At 37.0% G+C, this 25,146-nt stretch overlaps 1 protein-coding gene across 5 annotated transcripts in view; it reads left to right on the forward strand.

Annotated features, from left to right (window-relative positions):
• Positions 1-25,146, forward strand: part of ERC2 (ELKS/RAB6-interacting/CAST family member 2) — a 394,496-nt gene that overhangs the window by 33,029 nt on the left and 336,321 nt on the right. For all 5 annotated transcript variants that reach the window (XR_014854746.1, XR_014854748.1, XR_014854749.1 and 2 more), the window contains one exon: positions 23,801-24,217. Coding sequence is in view for 1 of the 5 variants with exons in the window: in XM_085072716.1 (XP_084928842.1) it covers positions 23,801-24,217 (417 nt within the window). In the remaining 4 variants the exon portion in view is untranslated. The remainder of the gene's footprint in view (positions 1-23,800; positions 24,218-25,146) is intronic.

Genomic DNA, 25,146 nt, shown 5'->3' on the forward strand with positions numbered 1-25,146 from the left:
AGATTTTCAAATTTTGTGTAAAAGTGCTGAATGGTATTTTTAACATTTGCAAGGTTTTTCTGAACTTTGAATTAATGAACTGAAGCAAAATCTATAGACTTAAAATTATAGCACTTCAGTATTTTCTAGCTGCTAATACAACAGAAAAGGATGAAAAACTTTTTGTTGGTTACACCTTCCTACCTGTGCTAATAGGAATAGAGCTTTATACACAAGAATAAACTAATATAACAAATTTAAAACAACAGGAGAAACATAAATTGTCTATATATACAGTACATCCATCAATAGCATAATTGGAAAATGTAAAACTTTTTGAAGCACAACTGAAATGTTTTTTATAAGGAATCGTGAAACAAAACGACCAAACACTTGTGGGGAGAGTAAAGCTGAGGAATTTCTTGGCCTAGTTCATGGGAGAGGCTGAAATAGTAAAGGGTTCAAACAAGGTGGGGTGGGTTTTGCTTTTTTTTTTTTTTTTTTTGGTTAATATTTTGTCAGTGGAGCAATGGGATAAGATATTAGAAGGGAGGAAAAACATAGCTGGCAGAAACACCTAGAATTGCTCTTTTAGGGTTTGGTACAAACTCAGAGGTTTTCCTTAGGTGTTGTCTTGAATGCCACATGGTACAGGCTATTTTTTTCCTGTGTTACAAGACTTTACCAAATCAGTAGTCAGCTCCTGAAGAGGTAAACTGAAACTGCCAAAATCAGGTTGTATTGACTCCTTACAGTGGACGAGGTGGAGTTTGTTGGGTGAAATTCTGCTCACGAGGGAAGGGAGCACCACAGCTCAGGACAGGCAGGGAGAGCCTGTGCAAGGTGTGTGTTGATGGGGAGAAACTTGATCCTAAATGCCCAGGTTGTTCCTTCAGAGAGATGCCAAGAAAGAATTGTTATCTTGATTAAGGCCAACCTCAGGTGTACTGGAGACACAAGCAAACTCTAGGCTCACCTCAGGGGAATATTAATTAGCACTAGCACACCTACTGTTCTGTCTTGAGAACTTAATTGCTTTAGCCCAGATGAGAACAGTGATTCATGAAACAGAATTTAATGACTGTATTAGAAGAATGGTAGTGAATAAGAACATAAATTAATCCCTAGAGTAATTCCCTCTATAACATGAAATAGAAAATGTTTCTGCAAATTTAGCTTTATATCTCACATATTAATTTAACTTTTTACAAAATATTAATGCAGTTTGATTTATTTTTTAACATGTACAAAATTGACTTCTTCCAACATATTAGAGTAATACTAGAATGTTCATTTGAACATTTCATTAGGTGGAGAAAGAGGTGTGTATTTGATGGGTCAAATCCCACGGTCCCAACTTGTTTCTATTGGGTGAGGTCATGTCTACCACTAAGAAATTTTATCACCTGAGCATTTGTCACCTGCCAGCTGCCAGCTCTGCTGTGCTGTGAAGCACGTGGCTGCTTTGGCTGGTGCCTCTTGTCGCTGAGCCACGGTGGTGGCCAAGCTGTGGTGCAGGGTGAGAGCCCAGAGCTGGCAGCTGCTGACATCCCTGAGCTCCTGGAGTGTGGCCAGGCTGGTGCTTTCCCAGCAGCTGAATGTCAGCTGAGGGCTTGTGTCATCTGTGAAGGTGGCTGCACTGGAAGGACTGGGTTTTGCCTGCTTCATTTTGAGATACTCTGGATATTGTGGAGGCATGGCAGAGAGCAGGCAGTAGCTAACCACAAAAAATTGGCAGGATGTGACCCATCTAAAATAAAAAAAATTAAGTGATCGTTTTGAGGTTGCCTTTAAAAGTGTGCATAACATGATTCCAAAACCATTTACTTAAAAAAAATAATTGAGAGATGAAATAGTTTCATTAGTTATGCTGTGCTATATTTTAGCTGCATGCCTATAATTGAATTTACTCTGCCCCAAGACTGTTTATATCATTCTTACTGTGCACTGAAGTTGGTGGTATAAATACATATCTGGTTAAGAAAAAACATGTCTGTCAGCACTGAATGAATGTATGGTGAAAGCTGAGGGCTATGGAAGCAAAATATTAGTGGAACTATAAATACATGGTAATAAAAATGAGAGGGAGTTGAAAAATTGTGAACATGATTTTTGGTAATTTCTGTATCTCTTTGGCAACTGCTGCTGCTTGTACTTTAATAAAGGAAAAAACCCAAATCTAATAGCAGATAGGAGGGTGACTTGAGTACATCTGGAATGGCAACATGGTCTTGATACGTTCAGGAAGCAGAGGTGTATTAAGGCCCTGTTTTTTTTCCTTCCTTGAATTGGAGTGAATGCCACCCAAACAATGCCACTTTTGAGATAAGCAATGTATTTTCATATATCTTTTCTTGAGATAGAGAATAATGTTCTTTTTAAAATTAGTTTGTGCAAGCTTGTACTTAATGCTTTGAAGGGAGGTTGTGAAAAGTGCCTGGGGAAATTGGGAGCAGATCTTGCTAAATTTAGCTATTGGATTTGTGCTGTGAAATTCTTTTAAGGTCTTGCAAAATCCTGTTTTAAAGTAAAACACAAGTTTTGAAGAAGTGATGCCATACACACTCTATAGCCTTACACAGATGAAGTTTCATGTCTGTGAAGTAACCAGGAGGAAGAAAGTTGCTGTTGCATTGTATTTTGTATATTAGTAGTGCCCTGTTTTCTTTCCATTAAAATACTGAGAAAGTATGACCTAGCTCTTCTTTTATGAGTGAAAAATAAATATTTCTGAAATACTAGCTGTAAAAATCCAAATATTAGTTTTTATTTCTAGAGCTTTCTTCAGAAGTTCTGCTGTGCCCTTTTGTATTGGTATCCTGAATCATTTTGTAGAAACAATTTCATAGGACTTTCTATTTTCTGATTAAATATCTATAAACACATATTGTTTCTTTACGTATAAAGGACTTTCCCATACAGCTAAGAAGCATATTGACATTGTTATGTTGGTATGTGGGAATAGAATAATATTTCAGTTTAGTGCAGTGCCAATGGCATATCTGGAAAGCTTTTTCTTTGTCAACAGTCCAATTTATAAAAGAATCTACTGAAAGCCATATGTTTTAGTTTTATTGAAATATGAAATATGATAGATGATCTCATGTCAGTGTTACAGCTGTTGGATCAATGAATGTCTAAAAGCCCTTTTCCTCCTGTAAATAATACGATATTTGCTCAACATGTACCTAAAACATCCTTCTTGATGAGAATAATTTACTCCTCTTTTAAAAATATATACTTGTCAACCTTTTATTAGAGTGCAGTTATTTTGGTAGTTATGCACAAAGAACAAGGAAGAAACAGTAAGAGGCCCTCAAGTTAGAGCTGGAATAGTTTATTAATTTATGGTATTTACAGCACACTGTAAAATGTGTAATAAGAGGAAACTATTCAGACTCTTTAATGGTGAAGTGGCTGGAGAGTTAAATGCTCCTTTAGCTTCTACTTCACCATTTATGACCTAATTCATAGATTCATCTTTCCCTGTGACAAAATTGAAATGGAACGTTTTCAACTTCTGGTGCCAATTTTCAGTGTGCCAAATCTAACTACCTCCAGTCCTTCGCTTTCCAGCAAAACTACCATCTGCTTCACAAAGAAATGGGAAGGCTTGAAGTCCTGCAATTAAAATTGGCATTTCAGCAACAGTACTGTTATTATTTTTATTGAATGTTTATTTATTTAACAAAGTGGCATTCAGGTTTGCCAATCAGTGTCCAATTGTGAAATGTGATTTAAAACCCATAGGAAAAGACAGCTGCGAAGAAACATTTAGATGTTCTTGGACAGACTGGGGGCAGATTTTTGACAAATCAAGATTTTTTTTTGTTATATTTATTGCTGTGTTTTTGATGCAATGACAGCACCATCAACTTCCAGTATCAGATTCACAAAAGAGTGTTACTTTTTTGGTTTTTTTCTATATTTTCCTTATATCTTGTCTTTTGAGAGACTTACAGGCTATTCTGTATGTATGCAGGTGTAAAAAATTCTCTCCGTTGTTTGTGCTTAAACCTCTAACTTATTTGCATATTCACTGCTCTCACTTCCCCTGTTGTGCTTTTATTGCCCCTTTCTGGGTCCAGCTTTTCTCCATATTACCCATTTTTTGCCGCTAGGCTTATTATTTCTCAGTGAGCTTCTATCTGTATTCACCTTACAGATAATACCCCTTTTCATCATTTCTTTTCCCCCCTTGTGCCTTTTGCTGGCTAATGCCACATTCCTGGTTTCAGTTCCATTCTTTTCTCCCAGCTCTTGTCCTGCTTTTTGCCTCACAGATGTTTCCACATGGCTGTTGTGCCTGAGGTTGCCTATTCAGTTGGAGACTATGCCTTTGTACAGATTGGAGCGAGTATTAGTGTTTGCTTAAATGAGTTTTAACTATTGTTTCTGCTGGTACCATCTCCTTTCTATTGCCATCATTTCCTCTGTGAATTACAGTGTAGGAGTGTTTGCAAAACCAAACTTCTGGAAGTGCAGGAATGTAAAGTGTTTGACTCCTGGTTTCTCTTCTCTTCATTTGGGTTTTGCTGTCTTTATATTCCTCTATACATTTGTGTGAGGAGGGAAAGAGGGAGGAATATCATGTCCCTGGAGTGACAGCAGAGGTGGGCTGTGTTTCATATGCAGCTTAAAAATAATTATTATGAGCCAACAGAAGTGTGTTAGTGAATGTTGAGAGAAAGAGCACGACAGCAGAAAGACAAAATATGAAACAGATGTACCATATGTTACTGTGCACTTGTTTTCTATAATAAAACCATGAGGCATGCAAGAATATTATATAAAAAAAAAGCAAATTTGATTTCTTTTTGCAAGGGTTGGGGAAAGCCCCAAATTTATATTTTATTCATTCAGAGGAACTACCTTTAGGTTTGAGCATAGTCTTTACTGTATTGTAATCGCTGGTGATTTGAGGTTTTTTTTTGCACTCCTTTCTGTGTGCTTTTTGGCAGTTGGGAAGGCCTTAAATGGGCATCAAATGCCCTGAAAAGCTGGTATAAATGTTATTTTTGCAAAAGGAAACAGACTTCTAGGTGCAGAATTTATCAAATGTACATATATCCCACACCAATACTGTCCCCAGGTGTTCTTGGGGAAATAATGATGTTTAGAAGGCCCATATGGCTATTATGCACTGCAAAGGGAATAGATTTGCTAAGATTTCCTTGTTGTTTCTGGCAACATCCAATTATTTTACCATAGCAAAGGGCAGAAAGTGGGTATATATGTTGCCTTTTAGGCTTCCATGTGGGAATTACCTGAATTACAGAGTATATTTATTGGTGTTTTGTCACCTCTCAGGAATTAAAAAAAAAAAAGGAAAAAGTAGTGGCTTAGTACTTAATATAAACTGATCCACTAGTGAGAAATGAAGGCACAATGGATTTCTGTGGAAACTTCTGAGGTCTCTGGGTGTGTCTGAAAATAAGAATATTCTGTGAAATCTTCAGGATGCTTTCCACCTGTAAAACAAAGGAAAGGTCCACAGTTTTCTCTCTATAGCCCCACAAATCCTGGAAAGCGCCACAGAAAAGAGAATTTAGTCTTGAATTATTCCATAGAATTTAGCTCTTTGTGTCTTAGAAATTGCAAATGTATTAAAATAGCAGATTAGAAACATGTTAAATAATGTAATCTGCATAATAATATAATTTTCTTGTTCTGTCTTAATTTTATGTTCTGTGTCACAGTAATTTGTGAAACACCCACATTACTTTTATGTCTGAGTAAAATAACTTGTTCAATATGTGCCTCCCAGTTTCGTATATTCAAGATACTATATACAAAAATTACAATTCTGTAATTTTAATCAAAATATTAAGAGCTTTACTTTAAGTTCATATTGTAGCTGCATGTGAATATCCCAATGTGCAAAATGCTCTTGAAGTTCCTTCAGTGTTTGGCTTGGTGAAGAGAACTTCATTATGAAATGAAGGGAAGTAGAAATAATCTTGGAAACATGTGCAAAGTGCCTGTTAATAAGGGGGAGTGGGATTGGTACCACTATAACTCCAGGAATTTCCTGTATAATTAAAGTTAAATTCTGTGGAATTAAATTCCACAGAATTAAATTCTAAGTTAAATTCTGTGGAATCTTGTGTTTGGATAAAGGCATAGAACCTTATTCAGATGGGCAAAACTTCATACCCATCAATGATCTGTGTTCTTTGTGTTGTTTTCAATACAGGTTTTTCTGTACAAGTTGATTCTATGCTAAAAGCAATGAGATTAGAGTAAAATTCAACTTTAGGTCTTTGAACATATGAAGTTTGCATTATAGTATTATTGTAGGTGTTCTGTAGAACCTCTAGGTCAGAAATAATTTTTATAGAAAGCAAGTAAAATGGAGCTCATCTCTTTTGTTAAGAGCATTTACCAAAAAGTGGAGTTAAAGGTTCTGTATTGAATAGATTAAAATGCCTTTTTTTGAGATGTATGTTTTAATGGGTAAAAATGAGGCCATTATAGAAACCCCCTTAGGAGTCACAAGAGGTCCTTCATTTGTTATCTACGGAGGTCTGAATTCTGATGTGCTCAAAAGATTGTCATTATGTGTGCTTTTTGTATACATGCACACATTCTGCTGTCCAGCTGCTGTGCTGACTGACACAGTGAAATAGAAAATAACCCCCCCCCCAGTTTTATAATAATGATTTTGTTTCTCATATTGCATCTGGACCTATTTTTGAGAACAGCCGAGACTTCTGCTCTGATCCTTGCTTCATTTTTTGGGCTCTTGTGCTTTTTGATCTGCATTAGGAAACTTAATACTTTCTTAGCCAGGTATAAAACCTGTGATGGCTTCTCTTGCCTGCTAGTTCCTATTATCACCTGAAAATGAGTTGAGGTCGAAGCTTTTCCAGTTCATCTAAGGTTACTGGAATTTTAGTTGTTGCTGTTACTTGCTAGGTAAGCAACTGAGACCCATCATCTAGGATGGTGTGGGGTTTTTGGTGTTTCTTGTTTAAAATTTTATTTCTAAGATATTCCCTAAGTCATGCAATTACAATCTTTTCTATAAAAGTACAGAAAAAGAAAGCACTCAGCTTGTGTTTAAATTGCATTTAAATTCTACCTGTCCCTGTCTGTAAGTTTAAAAGATGAATGACCTGTGTGGACTGTATGCCAAACCCTTCCCTTAACAGGAACAGTGTGATCACAGTCATCAATAACATGACATCATCAATGAACAGTGACATCATCTAGGCAAATACATCAGTCTGTGTTCCAGACATTCATTCCTCCCGGTTCTCTCAACCAGGGAATCTGTCTCCAAATCACGGAAAAGTGCCAGAAGGACACCTCTAGCTGGAGCCATGCTCACTGTGAAACTAAATTAATTGTTGGCAAACCTAGAGCAGATCCCCTTGTTCACAGGTAGCCTGTGGTAATTCACTTCACAAAAGCTGTTCAAACACTGAAAAAGTCTGATCTTTCAGCAAGAGCTGCTGCTGTCAAAGAGGCATAATATCAAAAAATGGCAAGTAGATTCATTACAGGATGTTTTAGGAGACAATGCATTTGTGTTTAATGAAGGCAACGTTTGACTAGAGAAAACAAAAGGGTTGAGGTGTACCATCTGATCAGGACTATTCTGACCTTTATAGAAAAACTTCAAGTGGGTGACATTTACCTTGGAAAGTACTTAAAATCCAAGGCACCAGATCTAAAGTATCAGAAATAGTTCTGTTTTACCATGTAAGTTTGAATTAAGAAAATAAAATCCAGTTCAGAGCGATGAAGACCGTTCAAAGGGTTGTGAAGTTTAAATTCAAAAGTCTAAAACTGGTTCTTTTTCTTGTAACTTTGAAGTAAGCAAATTTTCATGTTTCTTTCTTATATCATGTAAATTTTGAGTTTTCTGCTTCCCAGAGTAAGAGCCAGAAAAACCATCAATGTGCTGAAAAGTCTAATTAGCTGAAGCTATTGCAAATATTTCCATTATTTCTGCTGAAATAAAATTTGAATTCTGGCTGGTGAAAGTATGCTACTTTTGGGTATTATTTATAACTGGCTAGAGTGCATTGATTTACTTGTTGAATGGTTTTATCAGATGCTTGCACTGAACCAAGCTTCAGGACAGAAAAATGTATCTGTGCATCAGTAATAACAGCCTTCTTGTATTTTGTCTCAGACAATTGAATTTAATACAATAAAAACTGCAAGCATGCTTTCTTTTGTCGGTAGGTATGTAATTATCAATCTTCTGCCATTGGGATAACTTTCAGCACAGTTCCATTGTGAACAAACTTTGAAAAAAAATTTAGTATAGAAGAATTTACAGAGGAAGTTGCACAGTATGTCTGGGTAGAGATGCTTGGTTGTTAGGATTTATTCTGAAATTCTTGGGTAGACTTAGCAAATTTAGCTAAAGAGAGATCTTACACCAGGTCCCTGGTGTCTTGTCAGACTACCCAAGTAAGAAATTATTAAACTTTTTGCCCTGAATTTACCAAGACTCTAGCATTTGCATTCTAGATATTATTAGGGAAAAAGGTGATAAAAGATTCTACAGAAAAAATATTAATGTAAAGTCTATTTGATGACAAAGGCAATTAAATGTTTAATCTCCTTTGTTTTCTGAAGTGCCTGGAGCCATTTTCTCTAGATTCTATTTTGTGATAGTTAAAAATAAATGATCCAGCTGGCTGAAAGCTTTTCACTTGGCAGGTAAACAGTATTACTCTCCAAGGAGGTCAGGATATTTTGCCTTTCATTCCTGGAATTTGTTTTCTATGGTCCAGCTTGATTAAGCCTCCTGTGGCACTGGAAGAAAAGGAAGCAAACTTCTTAAAGCAAGAAAATTGCTATTGACTAATGGGAGTTGAGTGCAATACAAATTTAATTTCTTTTTGCCCCCCTCCCAAATACTACTTTAACTAAACACAATGCAGAGTAATCACAGAACAGTTGCTTAGAAATGTACATTGATTATTTATTTAATTGGCAATTATCTTGCTTGTTGTGATTTAAACCCAGCTGGTCTCTGAGCCTCACAGACCCCACTGCCCTGGGATGGGGAAGAGCACTGGAAGGGTGAAAGTGAGATACAAATTAAAAACAAATAGAAATAAAGAGGGGAAATATTTAAAGAATTAAAGAGGTTTGAAGTACTAGACAGAAAAGCATTGCGAGTTTGATGCTCCCTCCCCCCAACACTTCTCCTTGAGGGTTATTTTTCCTTTTCTTTGAAACTGAAGAGAACCAGCAGAACCCTGCAGTGATTACAGCATCTGCTGTTTCCACCTGAACGGAGGAAAATGCCTTTCCAGAGGCATTTTTTGACCAGTGGATTATTTGGGTATCCTCCTCTTTTTTTTTTTTAATAGTTTAGGACCAACAAGTTCTCCCCATGCAAGTACAAGTAATGAGCACAGATTACACTGGAACATGTTGGCAGACTGTGAGATTTGGGTGAACTGAGAGGTGAAAAGGAATAGGGCTAATCCCAATACATGTTTATATTTTACTGCAACTAACAAGCCTTTTAGATATAAATGTGTATACAAGGAAAATGTGTGGGCTTTGGAATGGACAGCCTTTATTTTTTAAAGTAATAATACAAAGGTGCTTGAGATTGTTTGGGTTTTGTTTTGTCAATAAATATTCATTATGATGAATGGAGGAAAATGGAATGGTGATTCTCATCATCATAACCAGATACTTGATTCTTATTGAGTATGGGTAACATTCAGGATTTCTACAGGCTCTGTTTATCAAAGGAAAAAAATTCCTCTAATCCTCTCTAAAAAGTATAATATGTTTCACTAAGGTTTTTGGCAGTAGAAATGGCAGAGTACTATTTTAAGGTACATTTTTCTATAGAGGCTTTTTTGCTCCAAGTTTCAAGAGTACAAGTGGCCTAGACTTTTTTCTCTTAATAGATAAAATTCAATATCTAGGACTGAACTTGTGTTTCCAATACAACTGGGAATATTAAAGAGAGGGTCAAAGTAACAGATGACTCATGGAGCTGATCAAGGTTATTTCAGTAAAAGACAGTTGGGAAAGGTAAAAAAAAAAAAACAGTGAGTACCTTTGACAGGGCTTGAATAGACTGAATGTGTGCTGGCTTTTTTGTTAGAAGTGATAGCAAGTGGTTCATTATTCATCTGAATTTTGAATTAGGAGTAAAGTTAAAGTATGAAATAGGCCTTTGAGCTAAGACTCTCTGGTTCACTGCTGCAGACATCAATGAGGTCAGTATGTCATGTTTGTGAGTACAATTGCAGTTTTAAAGCTGTAGTCTTTTCATCTTGTTTTCCTTTTTTTAATAGAATAAGGCAAATGACAATATAGAGGAATCAAACCAGGAAGAGAAGGGAAAAAGCTGTAGAATTTGTCCTGTGTTGCCTGAGATAATGGTTTAAGACTTGACAAAAGGAGAGTGTTCCATTGACCACCTGTTTGCTCCTCTCATCATTTAACATCTCTGTATGACAGAGAAAAATTTGCCATAGGAAAAAAAATAAAGCCTGTAATGCAGTTTTTACTGCCACCACTCTGGCAAGTGTTCCTATTAAGGATGAAATGCAGTTGAAGCCATTGAAGTTCCATTTTATTCTCATTTCTAGGATTTCCAATCTCTTCCCTGAACTCCATGAACACACTTTTTGATACCTAGTCCTCTTCTTCTCTGTGTCTTTGAACACAGTCTGGCTGTTACATTTTTTGCACCTCTACCTCATTGGTGACAGTTCCATACCACTGAGTGTGGCATCATTCTTTGCAAAAAAGGCCTTTACTTTTCTCTTGTGTAGAAATAACTTCTAATAAATGTGCCTGGGATGGCTTCCTGTTGCTGGTAGCAACTTTATCTTTCCTGAGTAAATTGGAAATAACTAAATTATCCTGTGATCATTAATCCACTTGCTTATTTCAGCAGCAAGTTGATCTACAGGCTGCAAGTAAGAATGTTTGCTCTCTGTTTCACAAATTTCAAATGTAGGATTTGGCTTCTTGGGCTAATTGACTGTAAAGATGTTGGACAATACTTACAGAGTAAAACCTGCTTTCCCACCTCTTTTTCAGTGGAAAAAAATAAATGCAGTTTTCTTCATAAGTATAGTATTACATTTAATAGCTTAAGATGCAGACTTTTAAATTCATTTATAAGAGCTGGTATAACGTCTCACTTACCATAGGTTGTATCCTCTATAAGAACTTCCTTTGCATGGGGCTTTTGGGTCTGCTGAGTAGCATAAAGGTTTGATCCAGAGAATTATGGGGCAGATTTTACACCTCAAGAAGCATTACTGTTTACCTCAGAGGTAATGTAAGTGCATTTGCTTCTTTATAGTTTGAGTGAGAAGGCAAACTGGAAATTCTGGGAGCTGTAGCATGTGAAATAGTAGAGAGCAATTCCCCTGTGATTAATCCTTTGCTGCTACAAATGATCTCATCTGTACAGCATTAGAGTATTTCAGAGCAGGATCTCTTCCAATTCATAGTGTGTTTAGATGGCCCTGAATTAGAGAACAATAATTCAATATTTTATTACTTCTGGAAGTACTGCAGTTGTTGGAAATATCATCAATATTAATTTTCCTGTGTGATTAGGGAGTAGAAAACTGTTCAAAAAGTGGAATACACTATTTCTGTTACTAGGAATGTGGTGTGAAAATATCACCTTGTAGAGTGATAATTCTCTTGTTTGTTAGAGAAAGAATCTCAAATGGAGGGTTTGGAATCAGCTCTTCTGGATTTGATGCAAAAATAGTAAGGACTGATGACAGCAATAGCTGGGCTAAGAGAAGATGTTATGGAGAGTAGTTTGGAAGATGGGAAAACAAAGTACCAATTACAAAGATCATATTGCTTGTTGCACTCATCCCTTGGTGGTAGTGCTCTCTTATTGCCACACAGGCTCTGGGGCTGGGAGGGGAGCACTTGTGTTTCCAGCAGCTTTGCTCTTAAGGATCAACAAACTGTGGCCACAGCAGGAGTGTAATGAAGCTTTATTTCCCTTAGCCCTTATATACAAATTTTTATGCCATAAGCTTTACATTTTAAATCAATTTTTAAATTCACATTTAAATTAATTTACCTTTGATTATGTAACTTTTTATTCTCTTCAGTTTACCAGATTATTGCTTATGTAATTTGTGCTGTAAAAAACATACTTTTTGCTAGAACTCTAAAATTCTAGGATGGAGTCTGAATGATGGCTACCAATAGACTCATTTATCTTACAATAATTAGGCAATATAAGAGCATGAACAAAGTGCAGTGTACTGAACCTAGATAGTGTGGCTTCTGAGAAATTAACTGCAGCAATGTGTGAGTTATGAGCTTGCTAGTTTATTTTCAGTCTTTTATGAAAGTCAGGAAAGAAGTTATAATCAGTGTTGTGAAAAAAATTCAGAAAACACTGAAATGTTTTCCTTGAGAAACACCTTCTATGGGCATGTCTGTCTCACTAAATAAAGATTGTCAGTGCAGTCTTTGAGCACCTGCACAGCAGAAACAGCAAAACTTGTCAATTTTTGCAGCACCACAGAATAAAAGTAATAAAGGATCATGGAGTGGTCTAAGTCAAATATGAGATATACCTGGGCATGAACTGAAAAGTAGAAATATACAACATCATATAATTTTTTAAAAAGAAAAAAGTCTGTACATTTCAGTCAGTTTTTGAGAGAAAGTGACATTAGCTGAGCAGGATGCAGGGAGTGTTTTGGATGACAACAGGAGTATTGATTCTATACTCTCACTTCCTTTCATACAGAATAGAAGAAATCCTCTCTGGTCATACAGTGCAAAAACTGGGGATTAAGGGAGGATGTGTTGAAGAGGATATTCATTCTGATCACAAATCTGTACTTAAACTGCAACGAGTTCACATTATATAGCCAACAGATGTGTAAGCATGTGATGTGAGGACACCATCCCCCTGGCAGTAAACAATTAAATAAACATTTAAATAACTAAAATAAATTAAATAGGCATTCTGTACTTCAAGGTGGCTCTAAAATCCCTTACCCACCCCCAGATCTTGTGGTGTCTTATCCTGAATGTGGGGTGATTTGAGAGAAAATCAATATCAGTGGTGTGCTTGTGGAACTTAGCATTGCTTTTTGTGTGAGTATAATGCTTGGAGCACAGAGCAGATCCTCAAATGGCTTTATTTATTCTTACCATGATCACTGCTTTCTTCTGCATCTGATTGAAAAGTAATTGCAGAGCTTTAGTAACTCCTTTCTTTCTTAATAGCTGTAAAAATTGAACATTCTCACAGCCTGCTTAGTGAAAGCAGTGTGAAAAATAAAGGAAAGAAATAGACTGTTGGAGAAGTAGATAATGCTAACAGTTTAAAATTCAGCACTGTGGAATGCATTTGGCCCAAAACGACCCCAGTACCTGTTCATTTAATTGAAGTTGGCAACAAAGGGCCCCTGAAGGCTTCTGGACACTTCAGGAGTTTGAACACCACTAACCATTAGCCCAGCATATGGGTACACGACTATTCCAGTAATTAAGATTATGCAATGCACTTGGGGGGAAAAAGAATCCACCGACATGCAAGAAAAGGATAGGGGTGAAAAAAATCAAGTAGTTTAAAACAGAATATTTACTGCATTTGGTTGCTCCTCTGATGTGGTGTAATTGTGGATTTATATCTTGGGTTTTTCTCAATTTCTCAGTGTTTGTGGATTAATTTCAAAACTATGCTGTTAGTTTGATAGGCTTCCCTACAGAAACATACAAGAGGCTTTATAATCATGTTTAAAGAACATAAGTTAGTAGTACTTAAAACCTGAAATCTGAAACACTTAACTGCTTCATGAAAAGCCAAGTATTCACGTATTTTGTGCAGTATCAATTATTGAATGGTGTTTAGGCAGACACAGAGGTTTAGCTGTGCTGTACGCAGCTGGACTGTATCTGTAGGGGCTGCTGTGTATTTGTACATATATAAAAATATATTTATATATCTGTGGTGTGCTCTGTCTGTGTCTCCCCCCACTACCGTTGTTGCATTTTGAGGGGGAAATTACGATCTCTTCTAGAAAGCCCCCGACTTAGGCTGTTGATTTTGTTTTACCAGCCTGCGATTTCTAGCCCGTAGAGAGCCCCTTTATTTATTTATTTATTTTATGTTTGCTGCCTTCGTTTTCCCTTCGCGTTTTTGTGCTCCGTGGGAATTTCCCGGCGGCTGTGGATCCAGCGCCACCTTGTGGGACAGCTCCGTAACTGCAGGTTTTCTCTGGCGCTCTCCTGGGCTCCTCCAGGCCAGGAGAGACTGAAATCTGACAGCATTGAATCCGCATTTAACCAAGTTCGCTGGGAAACCAAAGCCTTCCAGCTTGGGAAAGCATATATTTGTGAACTGCAGGTATCTTTTTTGAGCCCGGAATTATTTCTCTTTTCTGTGCTTTTTCAGTAATTCAGGATGAAATATCTTTCCAGATGGTCATCTTGCTCTGTGATGCATCATTTTTTCTCTGTTGGATCTAACTGAACGCTGTTTTGAGTGGAGCCACTGAAATCTCTGTATTGATTCCCTTCCCCCTCCCCCCTTTCCCTTTAGCTGTATCAGAACACATAGTTCTAAAAGCTCCTTTTCAAATTGTTTCAATGGGAAATGATTATGTATTATGGTTAATCAACTCACAGTACTATTCCTAGTAGAGAAGAAGAAGAATTGAAAGCTGAAGAGTGCTCTTTTATGTATTTTGCTGATTAAAATAGACCAGGGAGAGGTTGAAATTGGAACTTGTATTTCTGGCTTACTAAAAGCTGTGCTTGAAATTGTCATGTGAGTAACTTACATTCATATGATTTTTCTAGTGGCTGCATTAAAAAAAAATATAGTTAGAAAGTTACAAAATGAAAAGGTGGCAAGGATAAGAAGGTCAGACCGAATGTTAAGATACCCCATTCCTGCAGCTTTCAGTGAAGCTCTGCATTTGTCCTTCTGTCAATGGAGATTTCTGTAGAGAAATTTCAAGCACCCAGTTCACATGTACATGAAACATCAATGCTTGCAGTGCAATGCTGAGGTTTTGTTTAGTCTTCTACCTTTTCTCTTTGGTATCTTTCAACATAGTGTAAAATAATCACCAACATCTCCACTGGAGAAACTGTCAGACTCTGTCAGGCTGTTGGAGTTCCCTGTATTGCTCCTTAGATATGATACACAAACTGGTAACTTTTACTGTGTGTTGAGTATTAAGGTCCTTTGAGAAACAAGCACATCCTGCATATTATGGGGATAATTGTTTTCACATTTTAAACATAGTTCACATTGTTCAGTGTTTTGTGGTTTGCTGATAATGGCAGCCATCTCTGTTCTGGTCTGTTATGACCTTATTATTGGAAACACTATTTGGACACCTCTGTAGTTTTCCTTTATCTGAATTTCTCTTTGGTAGCTTCAGCAGAACCTGCACTTTGTCCACAGAAATCCCTTTCCTCAGATTTTATTTTAGTTTTCCAACCAAAGAAGCGGGATGCTTCATTAGAGGCAGACTACAAAATAGGAAAAGAGAGCCCAGTTCACATGGGGTTTTTTATCTAGGAAAAGGATTTTTTTTATTTTCATTTTTGTTCAAGGTAATAGCAAGTTCTCTGCCAGAAGCAGAAACTCTGTAGCAAGAGTTCAAGCAGATAAAGGGAGAGTCTGAAGATCAAATACCACAAGTTTTTCAGTGTTTGAAATGTGACCTTGTTTGCTCTCAATGCTCTCCTATTGTAAGTAATTTCTTGACTTGGTGCCTGAAAAAGAATTCCTTTAATGTACCCTGACCTCAGTTTTTGAGAAATAAGAAAGTAATAGGCCTGTTTAGCATCCAAGATTTTTGCTATGCTATTATTTTAACTGAATCAGCAGGCTGAACAATAAATTCTACTGTACAAAAAGAAAGAGGAAGGTACTTGCCAAATATTTTTTTGCTTATCAGGTTTTTTTAAAGCTGGCAATCAGAACCAACAAATTCTTAACTTCATTAACTGCAGTTTGCATGATGGTTCACACTTAACTGGTGTTGCAGAGCATAATCCCATGGGTGTAAAAGCAAAAACCTGTGAATATTTGCCTTTTTAAACAGGTGCATTTCACTTGTGCAAGACCATGGAAGCAGGAATAAAACTCAGTTCCCTGTGACAAATGCAGATCTTAATTCACATACAATCTTGCGTCTAAATTAAATGCTCCCACTGCATGCATTTTGGTTTAGTTTCTTGGCTCACTGTGATCATTGCTAAACCTAAGTTCTCCTCAGGCCCCAAACCAGCGGTGAGGAATGCTGATCCCATGGCATTCTACAACTGTTAAAGAAACCCCCAGATAATTATGTAGTCTCTAGAGTTTTCTGAGAAAGAAAACTGCACTCCAATACATCAGTAATCTATTCTGGAATCTGTCAGGGCAGTGCTCAACCTGTTGCTGGTCCAATGGGCACATAATATGTGATTTCACTTGGAGAGGAGCTCTGTATTTTTTCCTTTAAAAAAACCCTAAAACATCCCCACAAAACCAAAACATGCTCTTGCGTTATCCCAGTATTTGATTAGTCAATTTCCATGTTTATAACAAATATGTAAGGAAAACAAATTAAACCCCTGTAGTTTGGTGAGGCTTAGACAAATAATATTTTAATCACTTTTCAGTCACTTCAGTTATGCATTTGTGACTTGCTGTCTTACTCTGGATATGGCTGTTTCTGTACTGGGCATTGAATACATAGTACCCCACTAATTATAACAGAAGATGAATAAAATGCTCTTTGATAACACTTGACACTGAACATTTCTGTGCTGGGAAAAAATCTGCTTTGTGTGTGGCGACTTGAACTGAGAAATCAGTGAGAATTTTTTAATTTATTCTAGGTTTTTTTTTCAAAGTAAAACAGAAACAAAATTTCACTTTGTTCTAAATACACAGTGCAATGTTTTGTTAGTGAACAGCACTTAGCTAATTGAGTTTTAAGAATTTTTTTCCACAAGCTTTGAGAGCTTTGTGTATGTCTACAACTATCTTGTCTAAATAGAACATACTGAAAATCTTTAATAATGTACTGGTACCTTCTGAAAGCTGGTGATTATTACTTTAGGGGTATATTTATTGTGTTAAATCTTTCTTTCACAGCAAAGTTTAAACAGCAGAGAAGGCAATCTCAAAAGCAAAGGCTTCTGGAAACTACCAGACAGTGTATCAGCAGAACTGAAAACTTACTGTCTCCTCTAGATAAAAGGCTGAGGAGATAACTGGAAGTCTATTTCATGAGAAAAAGAGAGCTAGGAATGATGTGCTGCTGTGCTTTTTATTTTTCTTTTCATCTTGTATCTGTTTGTTACACTGGGGCTTGTGGGTGGTATTGATGGGGGAGTGGAGTTCTCTTTGTTGTTTGGACAAGGCCTTGAGTGTTTTCTCACTTTCCTACACTTGATGATGTGAAACTCAGATGATGTTTCTGTTCTATGGTTGCAGTTACTCCTGGGATTAGCTGTAGGACAGGGATTGTGCTCATCTTTGGTAAACAATGAGCAGAATACAAATCACAAATATTGATTATGTAGAGCTAAGGCCATGTGGGAACTGTTGTATGGGGAGGGTAAAGGTTTATCATCCCAAATGGTTTAAAAGCTTCCTTGGGGAACCTTAAGTGCTTCAGTCCTTAAGAAGGGCAGAAACTTTTTATGCAGACAATAAAAGAGTATCAGAGGAGTTCATGAGGGGATGGAGGATTTCTCACAGTATATAGTTACTTTATCTGTTGAGAGTAGTTTTTAAATAGGAATGCCTAAGATTTATCTTTGCATATCCAGGACTTCTAAACCATACATTGTTCTTACCTGGGTAGCTAATATTGCTGACAGAATTATTTGGAATCAAGTAATAACCTGCTTTTCTTAAATGGGCATTTTCAGCCCTTGGATTTTTTCCCAATCCAGCCTTGCATTTGCATTTTGTGTTTTCTTCCTGTTAAGTTGTAATAAGTAACCTGGAAACAGATTCTTCCACATGTGTTCATATTGGTCAAAATATTTGTCACTGATGATTTTTCAGTCAAATACTATTTAGTGATTGTGGCACTACTAGCAGTATTTTCCCAAAGGGAAGAGATGAAAAAAAGGAGGCCAGTCTTGTCATAGCAGCATAACTGGACTGCTTAAAAGTTGCTGTAGTAAAGATCACTGAAATACAAACCCCTGTATTTTGCTGTGATACTGATGACTTAAAGGTTTCAATAAAGCTTTTTAATAACTAAAGAATTTGATTTTTTTTTCTCCCCCAACATCTATCTTTGCAGATTATTCCTCTCAAGTCTGTTTGACTTCTCACATTTCTAAAAGTCCCTTCCTCTTGACCTTCTGGTTCATATGATTACAAGCTTCAAGATTTGGCCCATTGACATCTCTCAGCCCACAGCAAACAAGGGAATTGGGAAAGAAATATATTTGCAGATTTTTGCGTAAGAAATAAGTGCAAAACTACTATGGAATGTGCAGTACTAAAACCTTTTAGCCTGTGTGGGGGTGCGTTTTCATTCACTGACCTCAAGTTTTTAGACAATACTTGTTTTTCACCAAAATATTTTTTGTGAGATGACCCAGAGAAGCTGAAGGAAAGGTTTGATCAAGAAGCTGAAACAGGGGATGGTTTTTATTACAGTGTTTGTCATGTTTATTACATGTTTGTACTCAAGTCCTACTGGCCAGGAAGGGGCTGAGTGTTGCCTGCTCATGCGACATAAGAGAGTAAATCTTCTGTTTTCCTCTGCTTCTGTGCATGACCTTTGCTTTTGTATTATTACACTCCCATTACCTTGACCCACGAGGTTTATTTCATCCTATTCCCCTTCTGCACCCAGTCCTGCTGAGGAGGGGAAGTGATAGGGTGGCTTGGGGGAGTCCTGGCCTCCAGCCAAGCTCAGCCCACCACATCTGTGTTAGGAAATGCAGAGTTAAGTCTATGTGACAAGATTCCTTATTTAACTTGCAAAGCACAGTAATAAGGGCAAGCTTTACAGAATTTGACAAGACACCAAATTTAAAGGCATAAAGAAAGAAAATGTGAGAGAAGTCAGGAGACAAGAATTGTCCCTTTTCAAATGTGGTTATATCAGCAAACAGTGTCATGGAAAAGCTCACTCACATCTCAAGCTCAGATTTTTTTAATGCTGAAGATTCATTGTGTGAGGTCAGAATCTCTTGTGATTCCTCACAAATTACATCTGTCTTCTCCTTTCACCTCTTTCTCTGAGTCCTGTCTTATTCAAGCACAATTCTAGTAAACTGATTTTCAGTGATGTTGTTTGGATGCTAAAATTATGCCAGAATTATAATAGGCAGAGGAGAAAATGCATGGGAGAATCCATTTCTTAATTTATGGTAATGAAGAAAATATCTCCAATTCCCTTTTTTCTTTTCTTTACAAAAGAAAATTAGGATTTGCATGTTTTTCTTTAACAATACCTAGTTGTAAATATTTGCAAGTCTAATGCTAATACTTATTTTGGTAGCACAACTAAGTTAATATACAAATTGATTTAGATGCAGTTTATAAGAAAGCTTTAAGTAGTCTTGTTTCCTTTCAGTGATAGAGCCTCAGACTGGGAAGACTTAAAATGGAATAGTGATAGATGACAGAATAAATAAGGAAGCTTAATTTTAGAAAATGAGAGTATGGTTGATAGGATAATTTGCTGTTTTATTTGCCCAGGTCTATTGTTCAGGTGTAGCTGTAGCTTTTTACAGTGTACAGTTGCACAGGTGGACTCTTCTGGAGTCTTCTGTAATGTTATCTATTTGCCACTCCCAAGAGACAAGACTGTGTCAACTGCTTCAGCCCTGTCAGTTCTGTATTTACTGGGGTGGGAAGTGAAAAGAAGCTGGAGAATCAGGAGCTAAAATCCAGTGGTCTGGGTTCTTGAACATGTTCTTTGCTTTCGGTGGCAGTGTGATCGTGCAAAGCTTGAGAAGCTGTGAACTTCTGTAGGTGGACTAATAAATTTAAATCAGTGAGTCTCCTTGTGAATTCATTTCCCTCCACTGCTCACCACATGTCTGAGGCTTTGGGATGCTCTAAAAGTGCTTATGTACTGTGGCAGGAGAGTTCTCAGCAGGCAGTTCTTTTGGGAGTAGTTAGTTGGTGCAGACTAGAGGAACTTCCTTGCGTAGAACATGAATTGAAAGCTGGGAAGAGCCATTAATTAATCTTCCTTTTATAGTTTTGTTTCAATTTATGGGGCAATTCACAGTTCCATGGATTGCTTCTTGGAGCTGGGCTACAGGGGAGGATTGAAAAAGTTCTGAGAGAACTATTTATGTTATGTCAAGAAATTTGTGTGGAAATATTTCTGGTCGAGTCCATTTTAAATAAAAATTATAAAAAATGTGATAGATCTTGCATGATTTTTAAAAAATCCTGTAAAGTTCTGTGTCTGTAATGACAGCAGTGTGACAGATATTCACAGCACTCCTACATTCCTTCCCCTGCAGTTAATTATACAATTTCTTTCCACCCTCACAACATTTGTTCTCTCCTTGCCTTAGCTAGCTGCAGATACAAAAACTTGTGCCAGTAGAAGTCTAAATCGGGTCCATCATGTTCTAAGTCTTGAAGGTGTACAAAAATGGATTCTTTTGTGTTAACGTAGCAGTTGTCTGCCACAGTTGAGGCTGTTAGTTTTAACATAATCACAGAGAAGCAGCCAGAACTGCTGTCATGCTTAGTGACAAAGGTGGGTCAGGGTAGAGCCTAAGGACAGTGTGTGCAGGCTGCTGGGTGCAGAGAAGAAACTTATCTCACTTATCTTAATCAGAATTGCTGTCTGAGTTATGATTTCTACTTATTTTTGTGTTGCTCCGATAATTTAGGTTCTTACGGCTTTCATTCAGAAGGTTTGTGTGTTAGCAATGTGTATATCAGGATTTTTACAGACATTGACATTTGATATACAGAGACTAGTTGACTTTGGAAAAACATTCATTTGCAAGTAGGTTTTAGTGTGAAGTAATAAATATTGTCTGATTTAACCTTAGAAGGATGTGTTGTAAATCATTATTCAGATCAGGGAAAAAAAATCCTTTTGACTATTTCTGGAGTGCTGGTAGTTGCTGAATATTGCTGTTGCTTAGTTGTAGCATAGTAGCAGAGAGAAGGTTCTTGATCAGGTGTGAGAAGTAGGACAGTGATTATGTGGGTGATTATGATTGTTTATTGTTAATCTAGTGCCTAAATATAACCAGTGCTGAATCCAAATAACAACTCTATTATGTATTATAGTAGGTTATAGTATAATCAGGATGTGGTCATTCCTATTGTGTCACCAGCTTCATTGAGAACCCTTTCCTGTCTAAAATTCTCAGAGAAGTCTTGGTCCAGCTTGGTCCTCTTAGCCTCAGATTTCGGTCAATGGTCTCTCTGTAAAGATTTATAATTTTAGCAGGTTCAGAAACAGTCAGGTTTACAGAGTCTGGCCTTGCAGCATTCACAATGCCAGAACACCTATGTAGCTACTTTAGGATTTGACTTTTGTATTTGACCAGATCTTAAGCCCTTTACTCACTCATCCAAAAGTGAGTGTGCCCCTATTTTGTCCTGGCTGTGCTCTACATTCCATGTAGATCCATTCCATGGACAGGATACCCCTGGAAGCTGCCTGTGACCTTGGGAGACACTTTGCCCAGCTGGCCCAGTCCTCAGCAGCATTTCATACAGATTTGCAGGCTGATGTGCACCAAAGTCAATTGCAAACATCTCAGCTCCCCAGTCTTTGGAATGTATTAATTGCATGAGCATCCTGACAGTTCCTCCTGCTATATTCACCTGGTGTGTTTTATCTCAGGACAAACCATTCTGCTCTTCAGAGATGGTGAAAAGGGACACAGTCTGTGTGTGTTTGTAGGATACATGCAAAGACCCAGCCATCTTTTCTCACTGTCACAGCAGTGAAATAAATTTGGAATCAGAAGACGTAGTCAGTCTTGGGGTCACAAATACTTGGTACATTGGTAGATTCAAAGTGGAGAAGTTGCTACATCTAGAGGAGTTTTAAGTTTGAGCTTTTGGGCTTATAGAGCTAATTAAAAAGATGATTAGATTAAGAAAAGGTAAGAACTGCCACTAAATAAAAGCAGGGCTCTAAATGAGTGGCCTACATTTTTATGCTCTCAGCTGGGTGTGTGCCTAATATGATGCAAATATTAAGAGAATTAAGATCTGGACATATATTAAAATAGTGCTTATTTAATGATAGAACACATTGAAAGAGTCTAACTGAATTCTACCACTGGCAGTACTTTTTTCCATTTCAATTAACTGATAAAAGACATGATTTCAAAAGGGGTTGGATCCTTAAGGTTTTGAATTTTTCATTTAGTTTAAATGATTGCTGCAAACTGACAGATTGACATGTATTTTTTAAAAACATGAAGGCAGTGTCTAATGAAATGAAGTTTTGTTGTTTGTTTGGTGTCTGTTGTTTTGGCTTTTTTTTGTGTGGTTGATGTTGTTCTTGTTTTTTGGATGTGGATTTGCAGAACATCAATTAAACCAAAAAGGTCTGAGGATATGTGTTTAAGTCCCCTAATTTCTGCAATTAAATGTCTTTTAGTACAGACTGAGTGACTATTCAGGAATTCATATTTCTAAAAGCTCAATATGCTATGTAGGCAATGAATAGAAGGGAAAATAAGAAGAAAAACAAAATGAAAGATAAAGATGTAATTTGAAATGAACATAATAAACCATAGTAATTTAGGATCATTATCTATATTCCAAACTTAACATTGGCAAAATGCATTTTGATTTTGATCTGTGTTGAATAAGGAGTGCAAGATGTACCTCTGGAACAGAGACAGACCCCTGTACTCTGATGTAGTATAAATATTTTAGGACAAGTTACAGTCTTCTGAAAAACCTAAGAGTGTAAAAGAACAGTAATGTCCAATAAGAATGTTGTAATTCACCATGGGACTGATTATTTCTAGTATTTCTCTTTGTCACATCTATTGAGTAAAGTCTGTCTATAGGTTTATGTGTTTGAGTACTGTGAATTTGTTGTTGCCTTTCTGTATAACTCAATAAAATTATTTTTTTCTGTTGGAGATGCTTTTTGTTGAATTCAGTTCTTTCTGTTGAATCTCCTTTGCTTGCATCTGACCTTTATTTATGTTGATTTTGCTTCATTTTTTCATTTACCATGCTGTTCAGTTTTTGGATGCGAGAAGAACAAAGGTTTGTCTACTATTTGTAGTAAATTTATTTTTCAAAATTCAGTATTGCTCACTGTGACTTTTTTTTTTGTTTGCATTTTAGAGATACAGTAATCCTGTTTACTAAACTTGTTCATAGCTTTAGTTGCCAAAATTAAAAAATGAAACCAACCAGCCCAAACTCAGTTCCTCCCCAAAATCCCCTTTAATTATAGTGAGGGCTTTGATTGACTTTACAAACAGCAGGACTGTTGGGCACCATGAAGAGCAGATTTCTCTTTACTCTATGAAGTAATTTAGGAAACATGGAATACTGAGTCTTTGAGCTTTGTAGGTACATACTGATTTTTCTAATGGATGTGTCGTTGCCTAGTGTTTGGGTTTGTTGGTTTGCCTTTTGTTGCTATTAATGTTATCCATAGCTGACATTATTTTGTGTCCGTGTATGTTGTCTTTTTATTTTCTAGAAGCACTTGAAAGATATCATTACAGATATTGTCACCTGCATTTGATATTTTATAAGGTCATTTGATATACTTTCATTACTAATCCCAATGACTTTTTGCAACAGCGTACAACAAAAGTTTGATCAAATAGTAATTCTGCATTCAGATCCTAAATTACTTTTTTCTCTTTTTCTTTATTGCAGCATCTGCAATTGACAATCCAGGCACTTCAAGATGAGCTTAGAACCCAGAGAGACCTTAACCATCTTCTCCAGCAAGAAAGTGGAAACCGAGGGGCTGAGCATTTTACCATTGAGCTCACAGAGGAGAATTTTCGAAGACTTCAGGCAGAACACGATAGACAAGCTAAAGAGCTCTTCCTGTTGAGAAAAACTCTAGAAGAGATGGAGCTTAGGATTGAAACACAAAAGCAAACACTAAATGCCAGAGATGAATCAATAAAAAAGCTTCTAGAGATGTTGCAAAGCAAAGGTTTGCCTTCTAAAGGAATGGAAGATGACAATGAGAGAACTCGAAGGATGGCAGAGGCTGAATCTCAGGTTAATCATTTAGAAGTGATTTTAGATCAGAAGGAGAAGGAAAACATGCATCTTAGAGAGGTAATGAAAAACTCTTTTGTTTAAAATACATACTTTTGTTAAAAATAGTTATAGTACCTGTTGTAGTTTTAGAGATGTAATTTAGAGTATTGAAGTGTTTTCTTTTTGTGCCCTGATTTTTCATGAAAAGGGTGTTATGCATTTGTTTTACATCTGTAATAAGTACACAGCAGGACTGTGTGACATTTCAAAGCAAGTATAAGAAAATAGGGAAGAGAAGTAAGTATATTTGGGGCTTATTGTCTCTGAAATGTTGCTTTGCAAAGTTTTTTTATCCTTTTACTTTGATAAAGTGATATCTGGCAAATGAAGACTAGACCTACTGAAGAGGCAAGTGCCACCTGCTGCTGCTTGAACTAAAGTATGAGTGCATGCTACCTTTGTGTTGGATTTTTATGCCTCTGGTGTTTGAAAAGAGTGTTTTTAAATTATTTGCTTTCCATATAAACAAAGCCTTCTGCCTATGTGTATTTCTAATGCACTTTCATGTGGGGATACTCCAACTTTTTACATAAATATACCATAATGCTATCACTGTAAAACATTGTGGTGATGGCTGTGCTCTACTTTGAGAGAACCTAAATTTGATCCCAGGCCCACCAGCACCAGCTGCCCACATCACTTGTAAATGCATGTTTGGGACTGGATTTGGGACGATCGAATTAGTGCAATCGAAAGAAAATCTGGCCTGGTGTCAAGCCCATCTGCCCCTTTAGATCCCAGCAGTGTTGTGTGAGTGTCAGGCAAACAAGGCAGGGGAGTTTTCCTCACCAAGACCCTGCTGAGGAGGGTGAGAATTGCAGGGAGGTTGTGCACAAAATGCACACAGTGAGAAAAGTCAGGATAAACAGCTTTGTTTGCTTAGAAACTCAGCAGCAGTGTGGTCAGACTGAACATCCACTCTACTAAAAACACCAATTTGCCTGACA

This window comes from Lichenostomus cassidix, chromosome 12, assembly GCF_008360975.1.
Source record: "Lichenostomus cassidix isolate B80296 chromosome 12, HeHo_3.0, whole genome shotgun sequence".
Classification (NCBI taxonomy): domain Eukaryota; kingdom Metazoa; phylum Chordata; class Aves; order Passeriformes; family Meliphagidae; genus Lichenostomus; species Lichenostomus cassidix.